Raw genomic sequence first — 21,994 nt, 5'->3', positions numbered from 1 at the left:
GTGTGTCATCGCCATATCTGACCCAGGCATGATGTTCTAAATGTTCTCAAGCCCTACGTTTGCCATATAGAAAACGAAAATTCAAGAAAGCGTTGATCAGTACACCTCTGTGCACGGGTGTGTGCAGTTCTGCGTGTGTGCATCAGTGGGTGAATATTGAGACTCACTGGAAGCAGGAATTTCCAGGGACCAGCGCCGGCCAATACACCCCTGCACGTGTGGACTCCTCAACGGGATATGTTACTGTCTGATTAGTAGTACGTTGGGTGGAGTCGAACAAGTTAATTAACGGGGATAAGATACAGCAGGTACACCTCTACGACTATGCGCTAAGGCCCACGCCAGGATGAAGGGTAGGTAGCCTCAGCGTTAAGCTTAACGGCGTGCCAATCGCCGGCAATCTCATTGTGGGTCAAGCACCGAGTACCAGTTACGTCTGCAAGCGTTACGTTGCGCCTATGGTCAGGAAATACTGGCGAAGCTTTGGCTAATACAACTCTGAGATGTAGTTGCTCTGTGCGGGCATGTAAAACTGCGCGAGTTTTTGCACACATAAGGACACCGAGAGAAAAACGGGCAAACAAGGGGCTAACAGCTTCGATGCCAAGCTACGGTGCAAGTATACGCTTCCGGTTGCGGCCGCTCCTTCTTTCTGACAGTCAACCGCCAGCTATGTTTGAAGCTCTACCAACGTCTGACAGAGTACAAGGGGCGCTTGGGATCGCTAGATAAGAAAAATATTTTTTATTGTATGTGAAACTAACAGTCAACGCACTGATTCGCACTCCTATCCAGGTACTACATGATTGATTCGTTGGATTGTAGGGTTTAGAGCGCCGACGCAACGCAGGCGATGAGGCGGGCCGTGGATTAATTTTGACCACGTGGGGATCGTTAACATGCGTGGATATCTCGAACGCACGGGCGTTTTTGCTTTTCACCGCCTTCAGAGAACCTATTTAAGTACTGCATGCTTCCGGGAAGTAAGCGAATGCTTTAGTGCAAAACACCAATATTTCTCTCCCACTCAACCTCCCTTCCCCTTATGCGGCGCAGTTAAGCGGACATTCACCGGATGATTCGTGTTTCCGATTGTTCGATTTCCTGTGTTTACCGAAGCGCGATCTTTGCGCACATAAAGCACGCGCATCAACCGCACGGGCGACTGCAGCTTGACGTTCTCTTTTGGGGACCGAAGGGGGCACTTGAAGTGTGAGTACACCTCATTGGGCCACACAAGTACTTTGTAAGTTCGGCGTTCCCTGGCTGACTTCACATTTGTTAGCAAGGCCAGGTACGCGATATGAGCGTTCTTACGATAGCTGAGGCTGTCTTTTGGCTGTAATGAACTGAACTGTATGAGCGATATTTCCGGCCGAAGCAAACTGGAAAACGGGTATAAAAGAACACAAAGTGCTGTAAAATGAACGTTTTTTTTTCACTTATACGCACAATATTAGAAATGTACCCTCTAGAACCATTTGAAACTTCAAGCCTTAACGAATTGCTAACTGGAATGGCAGTCTAATCATTCAGAAACCAATCCGCTAATAATTTCAAAACATATGCGCTAAAATAGTCTAATTCATTTGGTAAAGTAGCGATTACAACAGCAAGTTTACATTAAACTGAATCTAGGCCGTCACCCGCCGCGGTGGCTTAGTGGGTAAGGCGTTGCGCTGCTGGGCACGAGGACACGGGTTCGATTCCCGGCCGCGGCGGCCGCTTTTCTGATGCAGGCGAAAAGCAAAAACGCCCGTGTGTACGAGATTTCGGTCCATGCTAAAGATACCCAGGTGGTCAAAATTAATCCCGAGCCCTCCACTACGGCTCGCCTTATCAGCTGCGTTGCGTCGGCGCGTTAAACCCTACAATCAAACAATCAATCTTGCCCGTTGATTATTCGGTAGAAACTCCGGCGCTCAAGCGGCATTTGGCTTCAAACCATATTGCTTATATATAGTTGATGCGTGCTTTTACCTTGATTTTCGCTTGCTGGTATTTTTATGTGACAGCTGCAGAATTAAAACGTAAAGTTTTCGCAGCATAAATTTTTTAACGCGCCAGGCTAGTTGGGCTTTTTTGTTGCTGTTGTTCATGCAGACTGCGTGGTCGCATATTGTATTTTACTGCGAAGCAAGCGATTCCAGCATCCGCTCTTTTAGCCGTGAAGTTCGCGACCTGAAGTTCATCGGCTTCCCGCGTGTCTCCCTCCCCGTACTCGCTTTGTTTGGGAGAGACGCTGATATGAAAAATGGAGTCATGCGGCTTTGTCGTTCAGCACATTGTGCAAAGAGCTCTTTATGTCTGTGCCGAAAAACTGCATAGTATTGAATGGCATCATAATCGTTGAATAGACTGCAATAATCGGAACAAGGAGTGTAATTCATGGGTATCAGTGGACATTCTGAACACGTGGAATGAATGCGCGTGCGGGTTGCGCCATGAACTTTCGCTGCTTACGTTACCGCTGATTCCGCTCATTTCGATCCACAGAATAGGAGTGCCGGAAAAAAATAAGAGCTAAGGAGTAAAATGTAGGCTCTAGGGTCGGTTTCGAACTCAACATTCACTCCGATGATCGCTACCTCCGATGAGAGCTTTCTGACGAAGTTGCCATCCCACCGCTGGCAACCAGTTGTTGCATTCGGGAAGGCGTCCCCGAACCGGGCTCAGTCGTCTCCGTCATGCGAGGTAGCGTGGCGGTCGAGCGGACAGCAAAAGTTGCTGCCTTGGAGATTACGACAAGAAGCCGAAAGCAAATTGAACGGGTTTACTGCATGGCGAGAGATGAGCCGAAGAAATACAGGAGCAATGCCCTTCCGGGCGAGGATTCGAGCGGAGTGACAGCATTGATTACCTGCTCCAACAGAAATGCACCTCTATTGTTGGGGCCCCGTATTTATGCCCAAAGCGACAATGGTCAAACAAGTCTCCTCCTGCATTTGCACAGGGCGGAAACATAGTAGACACACACAACACTCTTTCATACTAGCGGCGCACGCTGAGTCAGAGAGGGGAGAGAGGAGATCTCCGATGCGGCGTCCGCCAGCTGGGTCGTGTCTCAACTTGCAGATCCGTTGGCAGTCGCTGAAAGCTCGAGTCACCGGCAGAGAAGCGCCTACCCGGGAGGCGCACGTCGTGGTAGGCTCTGCCACAAAGCTCAAAAGCACTGCACGAAGCACGCAGCACAGCGGCGCGCTGAATCTGAACAGCGTTCTCCGATTAGTCCGATCAACAGCGAGTCCGATCGATCAGCGAGAAATCAAGACTCTAAACTTTAGTTGTTTAGTAAGGGTGCCAAATTTGACCTTGCCGTGAAATAAATGCTGCGAAGCTGGAATTGTCAGTCCTAGAGTTGAAGAATGGGCAGCGACTGCAGATTTGTAATAAACATTGGAATGATAAGGAATGCGTCGTAGAAGGCACTCGAAATGAGGTGCGTCCAAGATCTGGAGACGACGAAAGTCTTCATTGCGATTTTAGTAAAAAGTATGGGTTCCAGTACTTGAAGCACTGAAAAAAAAAATACAGAAATAGATCCCCACAGAACTAACGCTACCGTGACTAACCTTTCGGGGAATCCCAACACCCAAGATACATTTAAACCTTACAACACAATGTAGAGGACAAAACCGAGCATACGCGTTCTCGAGGAACGCAGGTGTTCCATCAATGTATACTCGGACATATTTGGCCTGCTCCTACCCGTGAAATTTGAGTGGATGGCGGCGCGCCTTCGATATACATGCCGAAAAGAGGAAAGTGAGCGGAATGGCGACTTTATTAGGGAGACTGCGAAGAGCCTCGCCAGGAAATAAAATGTGCATGCATCAAAGACAGTTGATCTTGGTTGGAGTGGAAAGCGCTTAATCTTTGAACGAAGCTTATCGCTCACAAGGCTTACGGATCAATTGTAAAGAGGGCGTGAGGGCCCCTACTGATGCCCTGCTAACAGTTGGTCCTGACACAATCTAAAAACTGACTCCGACCGTGACAGTTTGTAAAAACAGAGGCAGTGTTTAGTGACTGTCATGTGTTTTCTCAACCAGAAGGGATTCCGTCATACTCAGGATTTCATCCACAATTCAACTTGTTTCAAAGCGCTGCAATCCGATCCCAGTAACAAAGCGACGCCGACGTTGCCGAGCTGCCGCGCTGGTATATAATGGGGTAACATATAAACTAGCCATCGGAAATGAACCTTCGCAGGATAAGCCAGTTACATCAGGTATTCCCCGAGGAAGCCGTTCATACGATAGCTTTATGCGATACAATGTTTAAAGTTGCTGTTGCTAATTTTATTTGTATGTAGCCTTTATTTCAACCCTGTATCAAGCGACGTTACTTGATTGCAATTTTTTCTGTTGTTGTATTTTGATTTGTATGCAGTACGTGTATGTACCCCCTCTCATCTATAATGCCCTCGGGACGTGAGACTAATTGAATAAATAAATTGCATTACAGGCCTCCTGCGCTGCCCAGGGGGCGCTGCGCAAGCGGCCTCCGGGAGTACTTTCGGGTAGTACAAAGCTGCGCGGGTCCCACAGGATCACCTGTTGACAGAAGCAAAATAAGCTCGATGTTCGCAATTGTTTTGCGACATGGTTTTCACCCCATCCCCGACGAGTCCGTTCTCTTCCTGCGATCAACTTGGCATTGGGGGAAAAGCTTTGCAGCGCTAAATACGTTTAAAGCGCCGACGAAAGTGCCGGAACGGGGACGGCGCTCTCCCACTCGCAGGTTCACTGACCATTTGAAGTGAAGCTTATAGTTTATACTAATACACTAGGTGACAAGGACTTTTCAACAACAGCCGATCAAGAAATAAGAGGGACGCAATCGGCGATGATCGCGCTTGAAGAAGCCAGCGAGTCCGGCGGACCGCTGGCTCGCCTGCTGCGGTGCGCCGCTCTTTTGCGTACCTGCGCACTACGCGTGCACTTTCATTAAACAGTGCTCGTTTGCGTCGCCGTTATGAATACATGGTGCAGCGTTAGCTTGTCGTTTTGTTGCGTGTCTCAGTGACAAAATGCAGTGAGCGTCAGAAGCGTGAAATCGGTTTTTACGATTCCGAAATTAGTGGCGGTAAAACAAGGTGGTCGAGCGAACTGAGAGGCCGCTCGCTTTCCTTCTTTGCTCTCACTTTACTTAATTACGCTCTTGCATTATATATTTCCAGTTCGCACTTAATAGGCTAGAATGAGTGTCAGCAACGTTTTGAATTGTAGGGCCGAGTTGCATGCAGCCGACACGGCGGAGGGCTGGACGGCAAAACGGGTGGGAGGGGGAGGGGAGCTTTGAACGCAAAAAAAATAGCGAATTGCCAATAATATTTGACAATAATCTGGCGCGAAGCGTGAAGATGGGGGACAATTCAACTGGAAGCGACCAATTATCTGTTCTTGTCTCGCTGCCTAACTCCATTTGAGGACAAACCTGGCGTGTCGGCGTTCAGATTGTTAGCGACGACCGCTGCACTAGAAGATAACCAACAGAGTCAGTGTTGATCGTATTTAAATATTCGGGGCCGCGCGCCGTGTATGCGGCTGTTATGTTATGCAAATATAGAAGTACACATCTTTGCAGGCAGCGGGCGTGCGATTTGGTGCTTGTTTTGCGTCCTTTAATAGCGCTTAATTTGTTTATTTGACGCAACTGCCTCACGTACTCGCTAGTATACATGTACCCTGCCGTTCGTAAATCGTGCGGCGTAAAACGTTACGCAAAAATCATTTAGTTTGCGAAAATACAAAACAAAATTTCCACTCGTTTTCAAGGAGGTGCCAGGCCAGCAGTGTCAGCTGAGTCGGCTGCGCAATTCTTGCGTTCGCTTGCATGCTCCCGCTGAAGCAACGTTTTGCAGTTACCAGCAGCGTTCCCTGTTTATGCTACTCGTGAACTTTCCTTTGTCGACCGCACGCAATGGTCGTCAGAAAGTTAGACCACCCGACCTGGCGATACTGTCCCACGCCGCGACGACCGCGACAGCTCGCTCAAAAGAAAGGCGATAAATCGGCTTGTTTTATCGGATATTGTTTTGTTTAGCCTCTGCAACTACTTTAAGGGCTATTTCATACAGTATGCAGTCATTTAAACGCGCCACAAAGCGATTAAACTAAGTACAACCAACTTTCACTCTGGGTTTAAATTGAAAACACATAGAGGGCGGCGAGGGTCGTGTGCTTTTGTACTACCCAGTGGCGTCGGCCACTACGGGCGCTGCATGTCGCCAAAACTCCAGCGCAGGAGGCCTATTAAGATTGCAACATTGACAAAGCTGCGAAATATATTACATATATCATACCGTATGTTTTTTGCAGGCAGCTTTGTTGTCGATCTCGTAACTAGAGCAAATGAAACGCTAACAAGAATTAATAATTGGGCCGTTGATAATTGCCTAAGAATAAATGTCAGTAAAACTAGGGCCATTAATTCTCTTTGACCCCCCCCCCCCAAAAAAAATTGAGCTAATTCCTACGAAGTTAAACAACAGAGAAATCGAAGTATAAAATCTTTTAAAACAGTTGGGGGGGTATAATTGAAAGAAGATACGATATGAGATAACCATGTTACATATATTGCCAGCAAATTGTCTACAACAATCTGCATTACAGGCGGCCAATTTGTTTATCTTCCTATATATAATCAATCAACATTCTTCTGTACAACTCACTATTTGTGTCGTTCATTAACTATAGAATTCTTGTTTGAAGTTACTGCCACGAATGAAAACTTGCACAACCTCACAGCTGTGGAAAACTCCGGACCAAACATATACCAGCCGGACACACCATCGACTGATGGAGGTACCATCCGAAGATGCCTGTGGGATCAAACAGCTGGTGTGCATTAGGGCTATAATCTGCAGGCCTCGAAAAACTGTAAATATACGTTATACCACGTCCCAGATTTTGTATCCCGCTGCATTCACTCACAGAAGGAGGGCTCGTTCGGAAGAATGATAACTTTAACACGAGGCCGACTGTTTCCAAGCTTCAGTCGGTCGGAGCACACTGGGTTCGGGGGACCAAGACACTGCGGTGACGGGGAGGTGATCTTCAGGAGCCACGTTTTTTCAGCTACCACAAGGCACTCCTGTTTGCCATATCTGCAGGGGCAGACTCAACGGAAACTTTATTGAAACATGTAAAAAAATCTACTGATATTTTCGACGTAAAGTGAAGCCTTACGTCGATGCGCTGTGTACACCTTTTTTTTCAGTCAGAATTGACTATAGTTATAAGTGGGCGAATGCCTCGTCAACTGGCTTTATTTGGAAGAAACTATTTTCTCTGCTTCCGTTTGGAGGGGTGTTTTTGGTGCGTGTACGCAAACGACTGAGAGTAAATATTCTATCTGTGACACCAGTACAAAATTTGCAGCAACAATGAATGAACTCTATTTGTTCAGCTAGCAAGCAACGTCACTGAGGATGGCATTCGTTTGACCTGGATGAACGGAACGAAAGGGTGCTGTCTTTTCCCTCTTGTTGAGCACTCAGGTCAACGTTGTCGCTGTATATATATATGTATTTTGGGGTGTGTTATGGCCACTGAAAAGTACGTTCCTTCATTCATATTCCAATATTCGGAGCCTGGGGCAATGCGTGGCGTGTTGGTCCCGTGATGCAAAAGAGCCCAAGCTGAGTCCAAGTTAAGACTGCGGAGTTTTCTGTCCACTAGAAAGAGGTGTTTTCTATCAGGGATATGCCACACGGCAGCGCTGGCAGCTTGCACTACGCAGCACATGCACTCTGATACGCTTTCTTTTACTGCGCAGTTATCTCTGCAGCTGTCGCCCCGAAGAAAAGCTGTCGAAGCGTCTAAACTACCTTGCAGCTATGTTTCTTTGCGTCCCTTTTAAAGATACCGTCCTCAGTGTCGGATCGACAGCTCTGACATCGCAAATGTTGTCTCCAAAACACTCCAGATTCTATTATGCACGTACGAGTATTCCTCTCGAGATCGCAGCGTAAGCGCTTTAACAAGTGCATCTTTTTTCTAAACATATCTCTGCAAGCGTCCGTCTTGACGGCACCGCTGGGGCCCGAGCCACTTGTTCGTACATAGCCAGCGGAGGCTACCCCGCGGGTGTCTGCCACCCTTGTGCCAAGACCCTCCTCGGAGTGACGCCGGCAAGCATCGCGTAACCCATCTGCATTTCGAAAGCGCATCTTTGACATTTACGAGCAGCTGTTTCCTGCATAGGTCAGTTTCAACATCTCTACGGATCTTGGGTTGCGCGGGCGTAGTTCAGTAGAATAACGCTCCAGTAGAAACTTGTCCATGAATCCCGGGAAGTAATGTCTCCTCTGAGGTAGCTGAACCCGCCAGTCGACTCGACCCTTTCTCGTCGAGTCCATGTATCCGGGGCTACGGGCGTTTTTGCTTTTCGACTCCATCAGAAAAGCGGCAGCCGCGGCCGGGAATCGAATCCGCGTCCTCGTGCTCAGCAGCGCAACGCTTAAGCCACTGAGCCACCGCGGCGGGTTCGAAGTTTCTTATTGACCGTTAGTCCTGTCGCGAAGTGAGGCTGGCGAAAGCGATTAAAAACACAACGAGAGAATTATCTTTAGATTATTCTCTCAAGTTTGTTGATATCTTTTTAGTGTGTTGATGCCAAACCTCTGAAGCATATTCCAAACAAGACCTAACTATTGTGTTGAATGCGAGGAGAATGTTTTAATGCGAGGAGCTTTTGAGCCTTATTGAGCAGAATTTTCTACCGACTGATTAGAAAATCTTTTCGATCAATGTGAGACGACCTAAATAAATTGCTGGTGATATTGATGCCAAGAAATTTATAACTCTCTGCAAAAAAAGGAAGTTCTTTGGATACTGTAAAAAAGTGGTTGTTTGTTGTTAGTAACGCGCATAAATACATTTTTATCCTGGATGTGAGCGCATGTCCCAACACTCACACCAGGTATTATGAATTGCATCAATGGTTTTTCCAGTATCATCCGGTCGTTTGCGGAAGTAATTGAACGAAATATAAGGCAATCATAGGCAATCATTTCAGCACCATGTTTAGCGCAGGTAGTAATACTATTGATGCAACTATAAAAAGCAGCTGTCCAGAGATGTTTCCCTGTGGCACCCGGGAGTTGATTGGAAGAGGATTGGAGTAAGTACCGCTTACTTAAACAAACTGTGTAAGAGAAGTTAGGTAAGATGTTACTTATTAGTCAGTGGTCGAGGGAAAGCCAGTCATGTCGAGTGTGTAAATAATTTAGAGGGGGGTATTTTATTAAACTCTGCTGAAGTCAAGGAAGACAACATGGGTTGGTCGGAATTATCTGGAAGCGAGAAGAAAGAATGGATTCGAGAAACAAACTGTGTAGTAGTGGATAGATGTTTACTAAAACCATGTTGGAAGACTTAGGTACGTCGTGCTCGTCTAAAAAATGAATCATGTATTTTGACTTTATGTGCTCCAGCAGTTTACAACTTGTGCTCGTTAGCGATATTGGTCTGTAGTTGGTTAAGTTGTTTCCCTTTTTCTGCATTGTAATTACTCGAGCGATGCGCCAGACTGTTGGAACAAGGTCTTGGGACACCGATAAGCGAAAGATTAGGACAAAGAAGCGAGAAAGCGATTCAGCATAACCACCTACAAATGCATTGTTTATGTTGTCAAGACTGCAAGAAGATTTTGTTTTTATGTCCAGGTGCACGGAAAAGACCCCTTCCAGTGTTAGAAATTCAGGATCAAATTGTACACAATTACCACTGGCATTAAAAACGTGCATGAATTTGAAAAAACATAGTGACCGCAATTCTTAAAAATATTGTGGCGTTACGAAGATGTAAAGAGGAGGACAAGAGAGCATTGCCAAGCTAAATGATCGCATCGAACGGTTCTTTTTACGTTCGTAATCCTCGAAAAACGCAGAACAGCGTACAACGCAGTAGCAAACATTTTTTTCAAATGCGCCTAATTCTGAAATCTGCGAATCAATACCTAATAATGCACTGGCCTCATATTGTAAAATTAAATTTCCTTTAATGGTTTACGGTCCGATGTACTGGTCATATGTTATATTTTGCTTCTCCTTCGTTTTGTTGTCTTTTGTTAAAATACTCATTTCTAGAAATGAACACCATCCTACAATATTTGCCGATTTTTTTTTTTCGCAGTTGCTTCGGAGTCCGTAACTAAGAAGCGAAACCTACCTGCAGTAAGAACATCAACGGTTGCAGGTGCAGCTTACACGTCCGAAAATAGTGCAGATGTGTTTCAAAAGAATAGGTGACTGATAACAGTTATCGCTGCGGCAAGCAAACAGAAGGATCCCTCCGCACAAAGAAGCGACACTCGTTTCTGCTGGCTTCTCAAGGGAATGGTGACCTTGATGGGCTGAGTGCATCGAGATATGAGCGTGCTAACAAACGCGTCTTTCCTTTCTATTTTTTCTTCCCTCCTTGGGAGTTTCTTTCATAGATTAGCGGAATTGTGAGATCGCTGACCCTTTTTAATAAAGTTATGCAGCTCGTCATCTGTGTTTGCAACAATGATGAAGGAAAATGCAATTACATTCACCACCTGCGAGACTAAACTGAACCGGATTGGTTTTATGAACTGGATTGGAAACGGTATTGGATGCTTGTGGCTTGCGGGAACATGGCGGTGGATATTTCAGCATAAATTTTAGGAAGTTTTCAGGGAATAAAAGAAAAAAATATGGTAATGGTTGCGAGGTAAGGTTTGCGAACATACTTTTTGCTTTTTACTCCACGATTCCTAAAATTATCTTCATCTATTACAAAATCCCCTTTTCCCTTTTGGCGAAATTTACAGCTGTAAATTCCCTGAGGAAGGTAAAATTCTCCGCACAAAACATCGCTGCCTTCAAGGGCGTTTGCAACCTAGCTCTAAGAGTTGGTTGCTAAGAATCTTGCGTGCTGTCTGGCGCTGTTAAGCGGTATGTAGTGCAGGGTTACTGAATTGTGTGAGAAATGGCTTAGCAGCTTCTCTGGTGATCCAGTTCTGCAGCACAGGATGACTCAGTTTTTTTATCCCAAATTCTCGCACTTTCCTGTACTATCCATCGAATTAATCAGTATTTTGAACAGGTGTGGAAGTGGTTCTGTTCTATCAACTAACAGATCACTGCAGGCAAGAAGTGCTCTTCTTCCCAAGCTGTCAAGAGCCTGCAGGAGCAGGCTCTTGACAGCAGGCTCCTGAGCATTTGCACTGGATGTTCGTGCCGATACCAGTCATGACTACTGTGCCAGGCATCACGAGGAAGGAGCATGTTCCGGCGGCCGCACTAAAGTTATTCGCCCTGGACTACATTTCGCGTATACACAACGACCACACTCATGTGTACACTGATTGGTCGGTGTCACCAACATCATCCACTATCAGGGTGTGGATACCGTCATCACGCACCACCATCAGTGCCATGCTCAGTAACAAAACGTCAACTACGGCTACCGAACTTGCAGCTCTGAGGGTGGCTTTCGCTCATATAGTCAAGCAACCCGCACGAGAGCTTGCTATCTCCACAGACTCAAGGGCTGCCCTTCAATGTCTAGCGTCTTTTCCAAGAGACCACCTTGTTTCTGAGACACTCTCTAAATCTCCAAACTCCACAAGCGCACCGCCAGATAGCAGTTCAGTGGATTCCATCCCATTGTGAGACAACTGGCAATGGGAAGGCGGACATTGCTGCATCCGTTGCGCATAACCATCGTGCATCGGCAATATCCATGCCATTCTCCAGGAAAGATGCATCTGTCCTTCCATCAAGCGTGGCATGGAACAGGAAGCGTGCAACCTGGCATGACGTATCGCGTCATTACGCAACGCTATCTTCCATTGATCCAAACTGCAAATTCACAATGCTACCAGGAATAAATCAAGTGGGTAGAAGCAATTCTACATCGCCTGCGGGTGAATGTCGCCCACATGCGTAACTTCCTCTTTAAGATGAAACTTGCTACGTCGCCATCGCACTGGGGCCACACTGTGATGTGCGATAAAATAAACCATCTAGCACCTTCTCTGTGAACGTGCTCGATTTAGTGCGCCAAGAGTGTCCCTCGCGGTGCCTTTGGTACTGCCGCTTTCCGTCGACATTCAGTTAAAGGACCGTTTAGGACCGTGGGAATGTGGAAACATACTTTACGGGCTACAAAAGCTCTGACATAGTACGTGGAACACACAGGTCTAGACCAGTCTCTGTAAATAACTCAAAAAATAACTGTAAAACTCAAGGTCTTGAGCATCATCGCCATCATCTTCATCACTTCATCAACTGGCGTAGCAAGTCAGGCATTTTAGCCGGCTAACATCGCCAGACTTCCTTAAAGGTCGTTCTCTTTCTCTCTCTCTCTCTCTCTCTCTCTCTCTCTCTCTCTCTCTATCTCTATCTCTCTCTCTCTGCGAGGCGCGTTGGTGTATTTGAGGATCAGTTAACGATTGTGCCTCTTTCACCAGGGTGCATTGTACGCCGGGTGGATCTCTGCTAAAAGCGAAAAACTACTACAACAAACAAATCAGTTGTATTACCAGCTTTGCAGCCGAAAAGAAACATCGCAGCCCAAACTACTGTATACCACGATATCTCTAAACGTGACTTGGCACACCCGTCCGCTTATATCTCATATTCATAGAAAAAAGTATTCAGCCGCTGAGTGCTTGGGTGCCACAATGGCTCAGCGCCCAAAATAGTGGTAGCTCACCGAACGAGCAGAGTTGGTTTTCAGCTCCATACCCGAAGCCATGTACAAGAGGCCTTTTCTGTTAACAAAGTTACTTTTCTCTATTTGACTCAGAGCGTTGAGCTCGTTTCCGACTTCCGGGACAGGAACGCTGGCATAACGGAAGTACAGGTTGCTGACAGAGCCATTCCGAAGTTTAATTGCGCCTCGGGCTTAAAATTCTGGGATTCCCTGCGCCCACAGATCTGCCAAACGTTCTGAGCGGCAAACATCCTGCCATTCCGGATGGTTTTAGAGCACTGTGCATGCCAACTGCGGTGGACGTTGAGAGTTCGTTTTGCGCACACGAATATCCACTAAACACAGGTGCAACTTCATGCCGTAAACCATTGAAATGGCGCTGGTTTGCACAACTTTTAAGGGTTTTTTTCAGTGTCACCTCACCCTTGACTTCGTGTAAATTTGTCGAGTGGCGACATTTGTGGGGCTTATTTTCCCGAGTTGTAAGCGTCCTTATCGGTGTGGGAGGCCAAAGCCCAGTTTGGGGAATCGAAGTACGAGAAGGGAAGCCGGCGTTTTCTAAGGGCACGTGGCAGATCTGCAGCGACCACAGTCGACCTCAGCTGCACTGCCCGCACTATACCACATTTAATAGAAAATAGACCTACTGTGTGCAGTAAAGATTTCTCCGCCAAATGAAAGTCTACGGGAGTGGTTGTGGGATCTCGGAAAGGTGTAGATATGTCTGAGCGATGTTGTGAGATGAAGGAGCAATCCCGAAGGAGATGCTTGAGGTTGGCATATGTGAGTGCATTTCAGAACGTCCATTTAATATGGAGGTTTGGAGACAGCTATTTTCAGATAATGTGTGGTATGCTGGCGGCATTGGCAAGGAGCTTGTTGAGAAATACTTTGCCAGCTCGTGGCAAGAGACAGATGCCGGCTAAGTATCCATAATGGTTGGCATCCATAATGCCGTACCTCTTGTCGCGCTTATGTCAAAATAACTACAGAAAAGGAAGTAACGGTGACGGAGACGGCGTGGTGTGAGCCAGCGGAGGTGGAATGAAACTCCTGGACGGCAGAATGGGCCGCCTCGTTACCGGGTCCGTGCTGGAGCACTCCGGAATAATTTCCAACACTAGGGGATCTTTAACATGCGCCGCAATCTTGACACACGGGAATTTTTGTTTTTCGCTTCCAGCAAAAAAAAATGGCCGCCGCGTAAAATATTGTATCCGCGTCCTTGCGGTTACCAGCACAATGTTTTAGTCGGCGAATTACCGCGGCATGTCGTTAAAATCAATCCGAGTGGCCTCCACGACACCGCTGGCTGTTAGCACAGTAATTTTATGCAGGTCGTTTAAATACAGCATACTGGCACTGAGAGCACATGGTATGCAGCCTTCAAAAACGCCGCCTTATACCCCTCCCGAGCCCCTCGTGTTCATCTAAAAAAGCTACTGCGGGCCTAACAGACTGGAAGCTTCTTGTTGTTTAGTCCAAGGGTGAACATTCTCCCATAACGTTCAAAGCAAGCATGCACACCATGCTCCACCTCTATCACTCGAGTTTTAAGCTTTCTACGATGCCACTGCATTTCGCTCGTTGCAGCCAACTTTGTCTCCCAGGCGTGCCCACGATACTTAGTGCTCTTCGTACTTCGCACTTCGTACGCCCTCAATCTGCAAAGTTGAGGGCGTAACCCCAGTTAATTTTTCCGTTCGCTATTTCCTGCTCAAGCTCTCCCCCTATCCCTTGGAGGCGTCGTTATATTTCTGCAAGATTACCACAGCGTCTCAATACCCGACCTAAATTTCTTGGCCGTTTTATAAAATAAGAAACAACAGAGAGTCAGACGGGACAGAGGAAACGCTTCTGCCGAGTAGCAACTGAATGATTTTATTGGTTTGGGGCGCCGGCTTTGTACAAGCGGTTAAGACCCAACACAATGAAAAAAGCAGAGAAAAGAAGGCGAAAGAGGGACAACGCAATATTTCATTTCTAACAAAAAATCTGAAAGATATACAGTCCCTTTCATGACGAGGGATACTAAGATGATACTAAGATGGATACTAAGAACTAAGCCCCGTGGTTCTCGCGTTCCACATCCACATCTAAGCCACATCTATTCCAGCGTGTAGCGAGCTGTCCGTGAACCTTTTGAGCTCATTGTCGTTCGTGCGCAGGCGGTCGTTCCTGCCATGCCCTGTGCGGCCAATGAGGTACTCGTGGCAAGCCAGCGGGGTTTGGTTCACACTTCGGGACGTGCAGCACAGAAACTGCCGCGTTCATCCACCCCTAGGTGTGACAATTTACGCCTGCTGGTGGTCTTTCCTCTCCTTTTCCTTGACAATAAATTCATTCATTCTTTCTTTTTCCGCAGTGCTGTTTTGTGCTTTCGCCTGTGAAGTTTTGAGCAGTAGCGCCCAATCCTTCGTCCCTCTCTGTCTTTATCTACGCGCTGTCGTTTTCAACCCACGTTTTAACTCCTCTGGCTATCGTTACTCTCACATTCTCCGCCACTCTATGTCGTCTGTCATTGGGAAACATTGAACCTTTCCGCTTTCACCAATCCCATTTTCTCTTTCACTTCACTTTACTTACGTGTTTCAACAATGAGAAGTACGAGGAAAATCTTTTTATCGCACTGCCTGCTGCACAGTGTGGTAGGCTTTCGAAATCACGCTTTGCTGGCGTTCACGATCAGACTTCCAAACTGTTTCCGGAATCCTAAACGTTTTAGAATTCCCTTGGGCTGTCAATGCGTGGTCTTGTTTGCGAGGAATACGGTAACAGAAAACGGCTAGAAGTCACGTATTATCGCAACGATCACGAACAAAATTATGTGACGTTGGGCTGCTGCAATGACTACACAGCTGAGAGCTGTTTTTTATAGCAGCATGTTATAAGAATACCTATCGCCGGCAGTTATAATGCAAGCAACACGGAGCTGCTGCTGAAACAGCCGCACCACCAGCACCACAAAGCCACAGAGAACTGGACAGCCCAATGTTCGTCGGCTAGGCTGAGACTGTAGTACACGTTTTATTAATCTAACCAAATCATAAAATATGCAAAACCACTAATCAGAAATGACCAGGCTGTGTTTCTCGCACTCAGTTGAACTACATCACTCGTAAATAAGGGTTGCCACATTTCCATTCAAAGTGGGTTTGTCATTCATTTTGCAATAAACCGTATTAGTTGTTTTCTGAACACTATGGCTATCCAATAAGTTGAGCGGAATGAGTTTCATCATTTTTTATTTTGCTCTGTTTCTTGTTGCAGTTGCCAGTACCTGCAGCTCATAGCCCAAGCCCTAACGTCTTTCATCGCCCGTTTGACGAAGAGCAGCACGCAGGATGAAGGCGACTATCGAGGACGGGGTGCTGTACTCGCCGTACCCGAAGGTGGACATCCCGTCGTGCTCCATCTACGCAGCAATGAGCAAGTTCCTGACCAAGCAGCCTGACCAACTGGCAGTGGTGAGAGAGGCAGACACTAAGACCCGAAGCTGTAAGATTTTGGCACGACATCAATCTGGCAGCGTCACGCACGGAGTTGACGAATGTGTTTGCATCCGTTACTATACGCGCCAAGAACGAGTGGTAAAATATTGCGTACCATGTCGGTCGGGAGCATCAAGTTAAACGAAGAAACGCTACCTTGTGATTATCGTTTTTAAGATAACCGGGAATAATCGCCCTGTAAAAAGTCACAGGGAGAAATTGTCTCAGCAGGGGATGCCTTTAGCCTCCGTCAGTGTGCGCGGATAGCCCTTGAAAGAAGCACCGCGACGAACACGCTTTCACAAGCAAAGGGGCCTGAACATTGCACGCTCCCTTAATAATCGGTTCCCAACGATAAAAAGCCCGTTCGTCAGGGGACAAAACTGGTGTGAGACGTGGTCGCAAGACGTGCTCGCAAGATGCAAGACATGTTCGCAAAAATCCAATTTTGTAGCGGCTTGTATATTTCATCACCATTAAAAAAACACTTTTACCTGGACAATATTAGAACCCTAGCCAAGACACTGCTGCAGATGGTGTACGAAAAGACACTAAAGCCGGTGATTTCATAGTCTCCTCACAATGTCCCACTCAAAACGCTAAAATGCAGGTTCCGAACAATTAACAACAGCTGCGTTCTTCACGCTACTGTTTCTTTTTTTTTGCCGCAGGTGGACCAGACAACTCGACTCACCAGAGGCGAGTTCTTGTCCCGCATGAAGCGTTTTGCCGCGGGCTTCCAGGCTCATGGCGTGGGGCTTGGAGACTGCGTCTGCGTGCACGTCGAGAACAGCGTGGAAAACTTGGTGGCTCTGTTCAGTCTGACCTTCACGGGCGCCTCCGTGCTACTCTCCAACCCGGTGCTCAATGAACGTGAGAGATGAGCCCCTTACTTCCCCGAACCGTTTATAGGTTGTTCTTTTCAGGGGGGAAAGGGGGAGATCTACTACACTTTTGCTCACTTGGGATTTGTCTGTGCTGACGTCTTATTCGCGCGCGCATTTACTTATTCCCGCGCACACGGTGCTCAGCCTGAGATGAGGAAAATATAGTTGATGGTAGCCTCAATTCTATCCTGAAGAAAATAAAGTGTATGGGTGGCGTGCTTTGTCTAGGTGCATACCTTATGCCCCCTAAAAGGGCCATGAAGGCAAAATTGATCATCATTTATTTGGAACGAGCTAGAATGAGCCAAACTCGTATTTTATCTTCGTGGCTACTTTACACACTGATTATCAACATAATCAACATCAAGAACAGCAGCCTCGCAAACTCGCAAACTGCTCAGCCCGCCTTTGCTTACGCATCCTCTCGCACAGGAAGACTTGGGTGTTTGTCGCAATTGTCCGCTTGCAGGTGAACTGCTGTTTCAAGTCCAGCACAGCAATGCAACACATATCTTGACGACTGCAAGGAACGCTGCCAAGGTTCTAGCTGTCCAAGAGAAGGCGAACGTTAAGGTACGCCCCAACGATTGCGTTAGTATAGACTAGCGGCGATGCCAATGTGTGATGACGTACGAATAGATCTAACACGTATTAAAGTGTTAACCCGTATTAAATTAACACGTATTAAATTAATTGCCCAATTTTACGCGGAGTTGCACGCAATAATTAGTCGCGGTCTGCAGACAATACACCGTCTCCAACAGGAGACGTGGTGTTTGAGCAAACGACTGCAAGTTGCGGTATATTAGAACTACTCGAAAACAAATTGTACAATATTGGTCGTCTTAAATGCCAACACATACCTAGAGTTATCTCAGTCGTTGTGATGGATAGCTATCAGTTACAGTTTTCTAGCAAGTAGCATGGGCTTCATCGGGGCGCGTGAGCTTACAGAAAACGCCGCGCGCTGACAAGCAGTCTGAAATAAAGAAACATCCACTGTATTAATCATGTGAGTTGCGATGGCAGAAGGGAAAACGGTGGGGTGTGAAAAGGGGAGAAAACAGGGGCAGTTAATCGCAACAAAAAAGTACTCACGGTTACTAAACCTTATATTGCGAAATTTGTGTGCAGCGCGAACTGCATTCTTAGTCACGGCACATATCTGCTGCGTAAGTGATCGCGTGATCAGCGAGCGCACGACGGATCTCGCAGCGCGTCACCGCCGCCGACGAGCGTGTCGTTGCAAATTGCGTTTGAACCGCCCGTGCAAATGTCGCGTGGTTCCGATGAGCCACGAACGCAGGAGGAACGTCTGAGGAAAGTGTGATGGGCAGTGCGCTCCTCGGTGGCGGCGCCTGGCGAAAGTGGGAGGGGAAGGCGGTGAGCGAGATGACGCCGTAGCTGCGCATGCCGCCCTCCCCCTCACAATTTCGCGAGTACTCCGACGAGCGTCTGGAGCAGGCTCAGCGTACTGCCCTCGCCTAATGCCTGCAGCATACTGCTCCGCAGCTTGGCCGCTTGCGATTGTCGTCACAGCTTTAATTATACCTGTACATTTATAATTGTTTGGGACTTATGAAAGCTAATGCGCAAGGTAATATTTTGTTTCTTTAGAGCTTGTGTGCGCTATTCTCGCTCTGTTGTTCCTCAGGTGAGCACAGCATAATGTCCGGCATACTGCCCACACTTTCGCCACACTGTCCTCCTCCGTTTTTTTTTATGCCTTCGCTCGCTCGGTTACAACGCCGTCGCCGTCGCCAAACCAATGTAGCGGCCGCCAAAGTGCTGCGTGCTAAAAACATGGGCTCCAACGGCGACGTGTACTTACAGAAAAGGCGGTGCGCTGTCCCAGGAAATAGCGCGAGCTAAACGAACGCGGGAAAACTGAATTGAATTGAAGAAACGTTGGGTGTACTAATTATGTTAGTTGCGAGAGTGGAGTGGAAGAGCGTGAGTCACGGTAGAGGGGGAAAGAAGCGAAGTAGCCACCACTTCAAAGGAATGCTAAATTGCGAATTACAGACGGTGGCATTTTGTTTCTTGTCTCTTAATACCGTTTGTGGGGGTCTTGGGGGAGGAGAAGAAAGTCGAAGTGAACACGAGAGGGGGGTAGGAGTGGTAGTTATGTAAAAGGCACGGCTTCGAAAGCTGCATTCTTGGGTGATATTGTTTTTACTCCCTTGAGGCTGCAGTACAAAAAACGAGCCTTGTTGAGAGCCTTCATCATAACGCGAACCTACTATGAAAACTAAGTCTGTAGGCCGAGCATTTCGTGCTTGGTGTCTTGGCCGTTTCAACTGGGCGACGGGTGCGATTCCGAAAATTCTGCTCACCCTTCGACGTGTTTGTTATTACAAACTACTGAAATTAGACTGGGAATTTTTGTAAGTAACATTTGTAAGCAAACGAATTGGGTATATGAAAAGATTCTATAGTTATTGGTAAATTCTGCAAAACCCTTAATATAACCTAAATCCACACAAGTCTGAGTTAAGTATGGGTTAGGGAAAACTTCGTAGAGCGGTTTTCAGACAGTCGAATGCGTTACCCGTACCAGCAAAAGCCAGTTCGATATCTCAACGGGCCTGCGATATTACGACGAAAGCTTTAAGAAAAATATTTTTGCCCTTTTTTAGTATCTCATGAGAGTAATTTTTAAAATTGAGGCCATATTGACTGCCTGCAGCATGATAGGGATGTACTGCCGAAATTTCAAGCCTCTAAGATCAGCACTTTGGCTGCGCGTTGATATTGCCTGTTAGGCCTCCTCAGTCCCTTAAAGGGACTCTGCAACACTCCCAATAAACGCTTTCACTCTTTCCTTCACGTGTGGAAGCACAGCGAAAGCTGTAGTTATCAGCAGCACGGCCCGATGCACTGCGTGGTTTTCTCGACCGTTTCTGCTTTCCTTTTGCGACTTTCTTTTTAAAGTGGCTATCGAATGCGTTCATTGCTGCAACTAAAGAAAAACTGGCCAATAGCCGTTACACCACTGCAATGAAGCAGCTCCAGCGCTCGAAGAACGCCAAGACCGGGAAAGAAAGAAAAATCTTTTGAGCAAGTTTCTAAGTGGCGTGGTGGGCACAGGGCAGTAATCTTGGAAGAGGTACGCCCCCCCCCCCCCCCCCCCCCCTATTCAAAGTACTGGATGTTTTGGCTGACCACGCTTTCGAAGCACGTAATATTTAGAAAAAAAGTTGAAAGAAGTGCTGAGGGTCTCTTTAAGGGTGGGATTACAAACAAATCCTCGTTGCCCTTTTATGGCATCTTACGGTAAAGTCCTTGAACTAGTGTTTGTGTATTTCTACAGATAACATTTAACAACAGTATCAACTCGGTACATCAGTTGGTAGATTATATAATGGGGGATCGTAAAAACTTGGAATACATTAGCCATGCAATGGCGAAACTGTGTACCAACTCCTTGAGATTTTCACTGGCTACACATACCAGCAAAAACCACTTCGATATTTCAACGGAAGAGCGAGATGATCACGGATTAGAGAAAACGCAATTTCTCCCCTTTTCCCCTTTAGCAGTGGAATTTTCGAACACCCGGTTTTACTGCGCACCTACGCCATGAAAAAAATGGACTCCCGAAATGTACATATAGATGTACATAAGTGGAAATAAAGAATTTATTCGTTCATTCATTCGTCTGGATCCTACAGTTACGGCTCGGAGTTATTGAGTCAGTCAGTCACTCAGTCAGTCAGTCAGTCAGTCAGTCAGTCGGTCAGCCAGTCGGTTGGTCCAAAATTTGCGCTCATTCATTCTTGAATAGTTTGGAAATCAATAAGATGCTTTCAACGCAACCCAAAACTAGTATAGTAAAGAGCACAGCAAAAGCGCCCATAGGCTAAAAACTATCTCGCTGCGGTCAATTCCGCCCATGACTTCCTTCATTTCGGTGTTTCAAAGCAAACAAGCTTCCATCGACTCCTTTTCAGGCCTTTAAGCTGCGTCCTATATGAAAACCAATGCTGCTGCTAAGCAACGCTTTACATTTCTGATATAAGGAGAACTTTGCCGCATTCCAATGCATTAAGGTATTTGGTCCGTTTTGCTAGCATGTTTTTTTTGGCCGACTTTTATAGCCCTGCCTTACCAAAATGCCAACGAAAACGATGGCGCTAGCAAGTATCGTAACGTAAGTGTTGAAGTTGTATAAAATCTCGCTCAAGCCAACTCTTTATTGCAGAAATTATTTGTGGTGGGGAGCGACGTGGCTGGCTTCACCTCGGTTTCTGGCTTCGTGGACATGAACGAGGAGGATTTCAAAGACGTGCCAATTGAAGATCCCAAGAACGCCACCGCCGCCCTGTTCTACTCCTCTGGCACCACGGGGGACGCCAAGGGAATAGAGATATCGCACCAAAGCGTCGTCGCCAACCTTCACACGCAAGCGTGAGTGCTTCGCCGCATTGTCAGATAAAGACTGTCAGAATTTAAAATTAGGGTACGGTACAAAAAACCAATTACGTAAGCCAAACAAACAGACTCCAGAAATGTGGGATAAACAATACCCGTACAGCGGGAATTGGAACGGAACCCAGTAGTAATAATACATCTATGCACGAGTGGCATAGACACCCCGTTTTGCACATCTGACGGGTACGGTTAGATAACTCGTCACCAGGCAGCGGTGTGTAAGCTAATATTTGAAAGATTATCAGATTCCTGGTGAATTTATTTTCGGTATGAATGACATTACCTCCGTACTTTCTTTTGCTGGCGTATTTCAGCAATGGGATAACTGAGTATAGCGTTTGTAAACTATTGTGTAATTTTTAACAAAAATAAACAAAAGTGATTTTGAAGCCGGTCGTGCAGGAAGGAACGATCCTAATACCAAAAACTGTACACTTTTGTGGGAGTTGAATGTGCCTAGTATGTCTGCTCTCACTATGTCTGCACTCAT

General features: G+C 46.7%; 1 protein-coding gene across 2 annotated transcripts in view; it reads left to right on the top strand.

Moving 5' to 3' along the window:
- The first annotated feature begins 1,190 nt into the window (after nucleotides 1–1,190).
- LOC144153995 (luciferin 4-monooxygenase-like) overlaps nucleotides 1,191–21,994 on the top strand; it is a 43,670-nt gene continuing 22,866 nt past the window's right edge. Inside the window, exons 1-5 of one of the 2 annotated variants that reach the window (XM_077685798.1) lie at nucleotides 1,191–1,212; nucleotides 15,963–16,159; nucleotides 16,855–17,056; nucleotides 17,540–17,643; nucleotides 21,275–21,480. In XM_077685798.1, coding sequence (XP_077541924.1) covers nucleotides 16,037–16,159; nucleotides 16,855–17,056; nucleotides 17,540–17,643; nucleotides 21,275–21,480 — 635 coding nt within the window. In that variant the 5' untranslated portion in view covers nucleotides 1,191–1,212; nucleotides 15,963–16,036. Of the gene's footprint in view, nucleotides 1,213–7,894; nucleotides 8,211–15,962; nucleotides 16,160–16,854; nucleotides 17,057–17,539; nucleotides 17,644–21,274; nucleotides 21,481–21,994 lie in introns of those variants that run through there. The other variant, XM_077685797.1, reaches the window with a different exon arrangement.

Source organism: Haemaphysalis longicornis, unplaced genomic scaffold, assembly GCF_048455015.1.
Source record: "Haemaphysalis longicornis isolate Haplotype H1 unplaced genomic scaffold, Haemaphysalis longicornis Haplotype H1 scaffold_9, whole genome shotgun sequence".
NCBI classification, from domain to species: domain Eukaryota; kingdom Metazoa; phylum Arthropoda; class Arachnida; order Ixodida; family Ixodidae; genus Haemaphysalis; species Haemaphysalis longicornis.
This window is presented reverse-complemented; position numbering and strand designations above follow the sequence as displayed.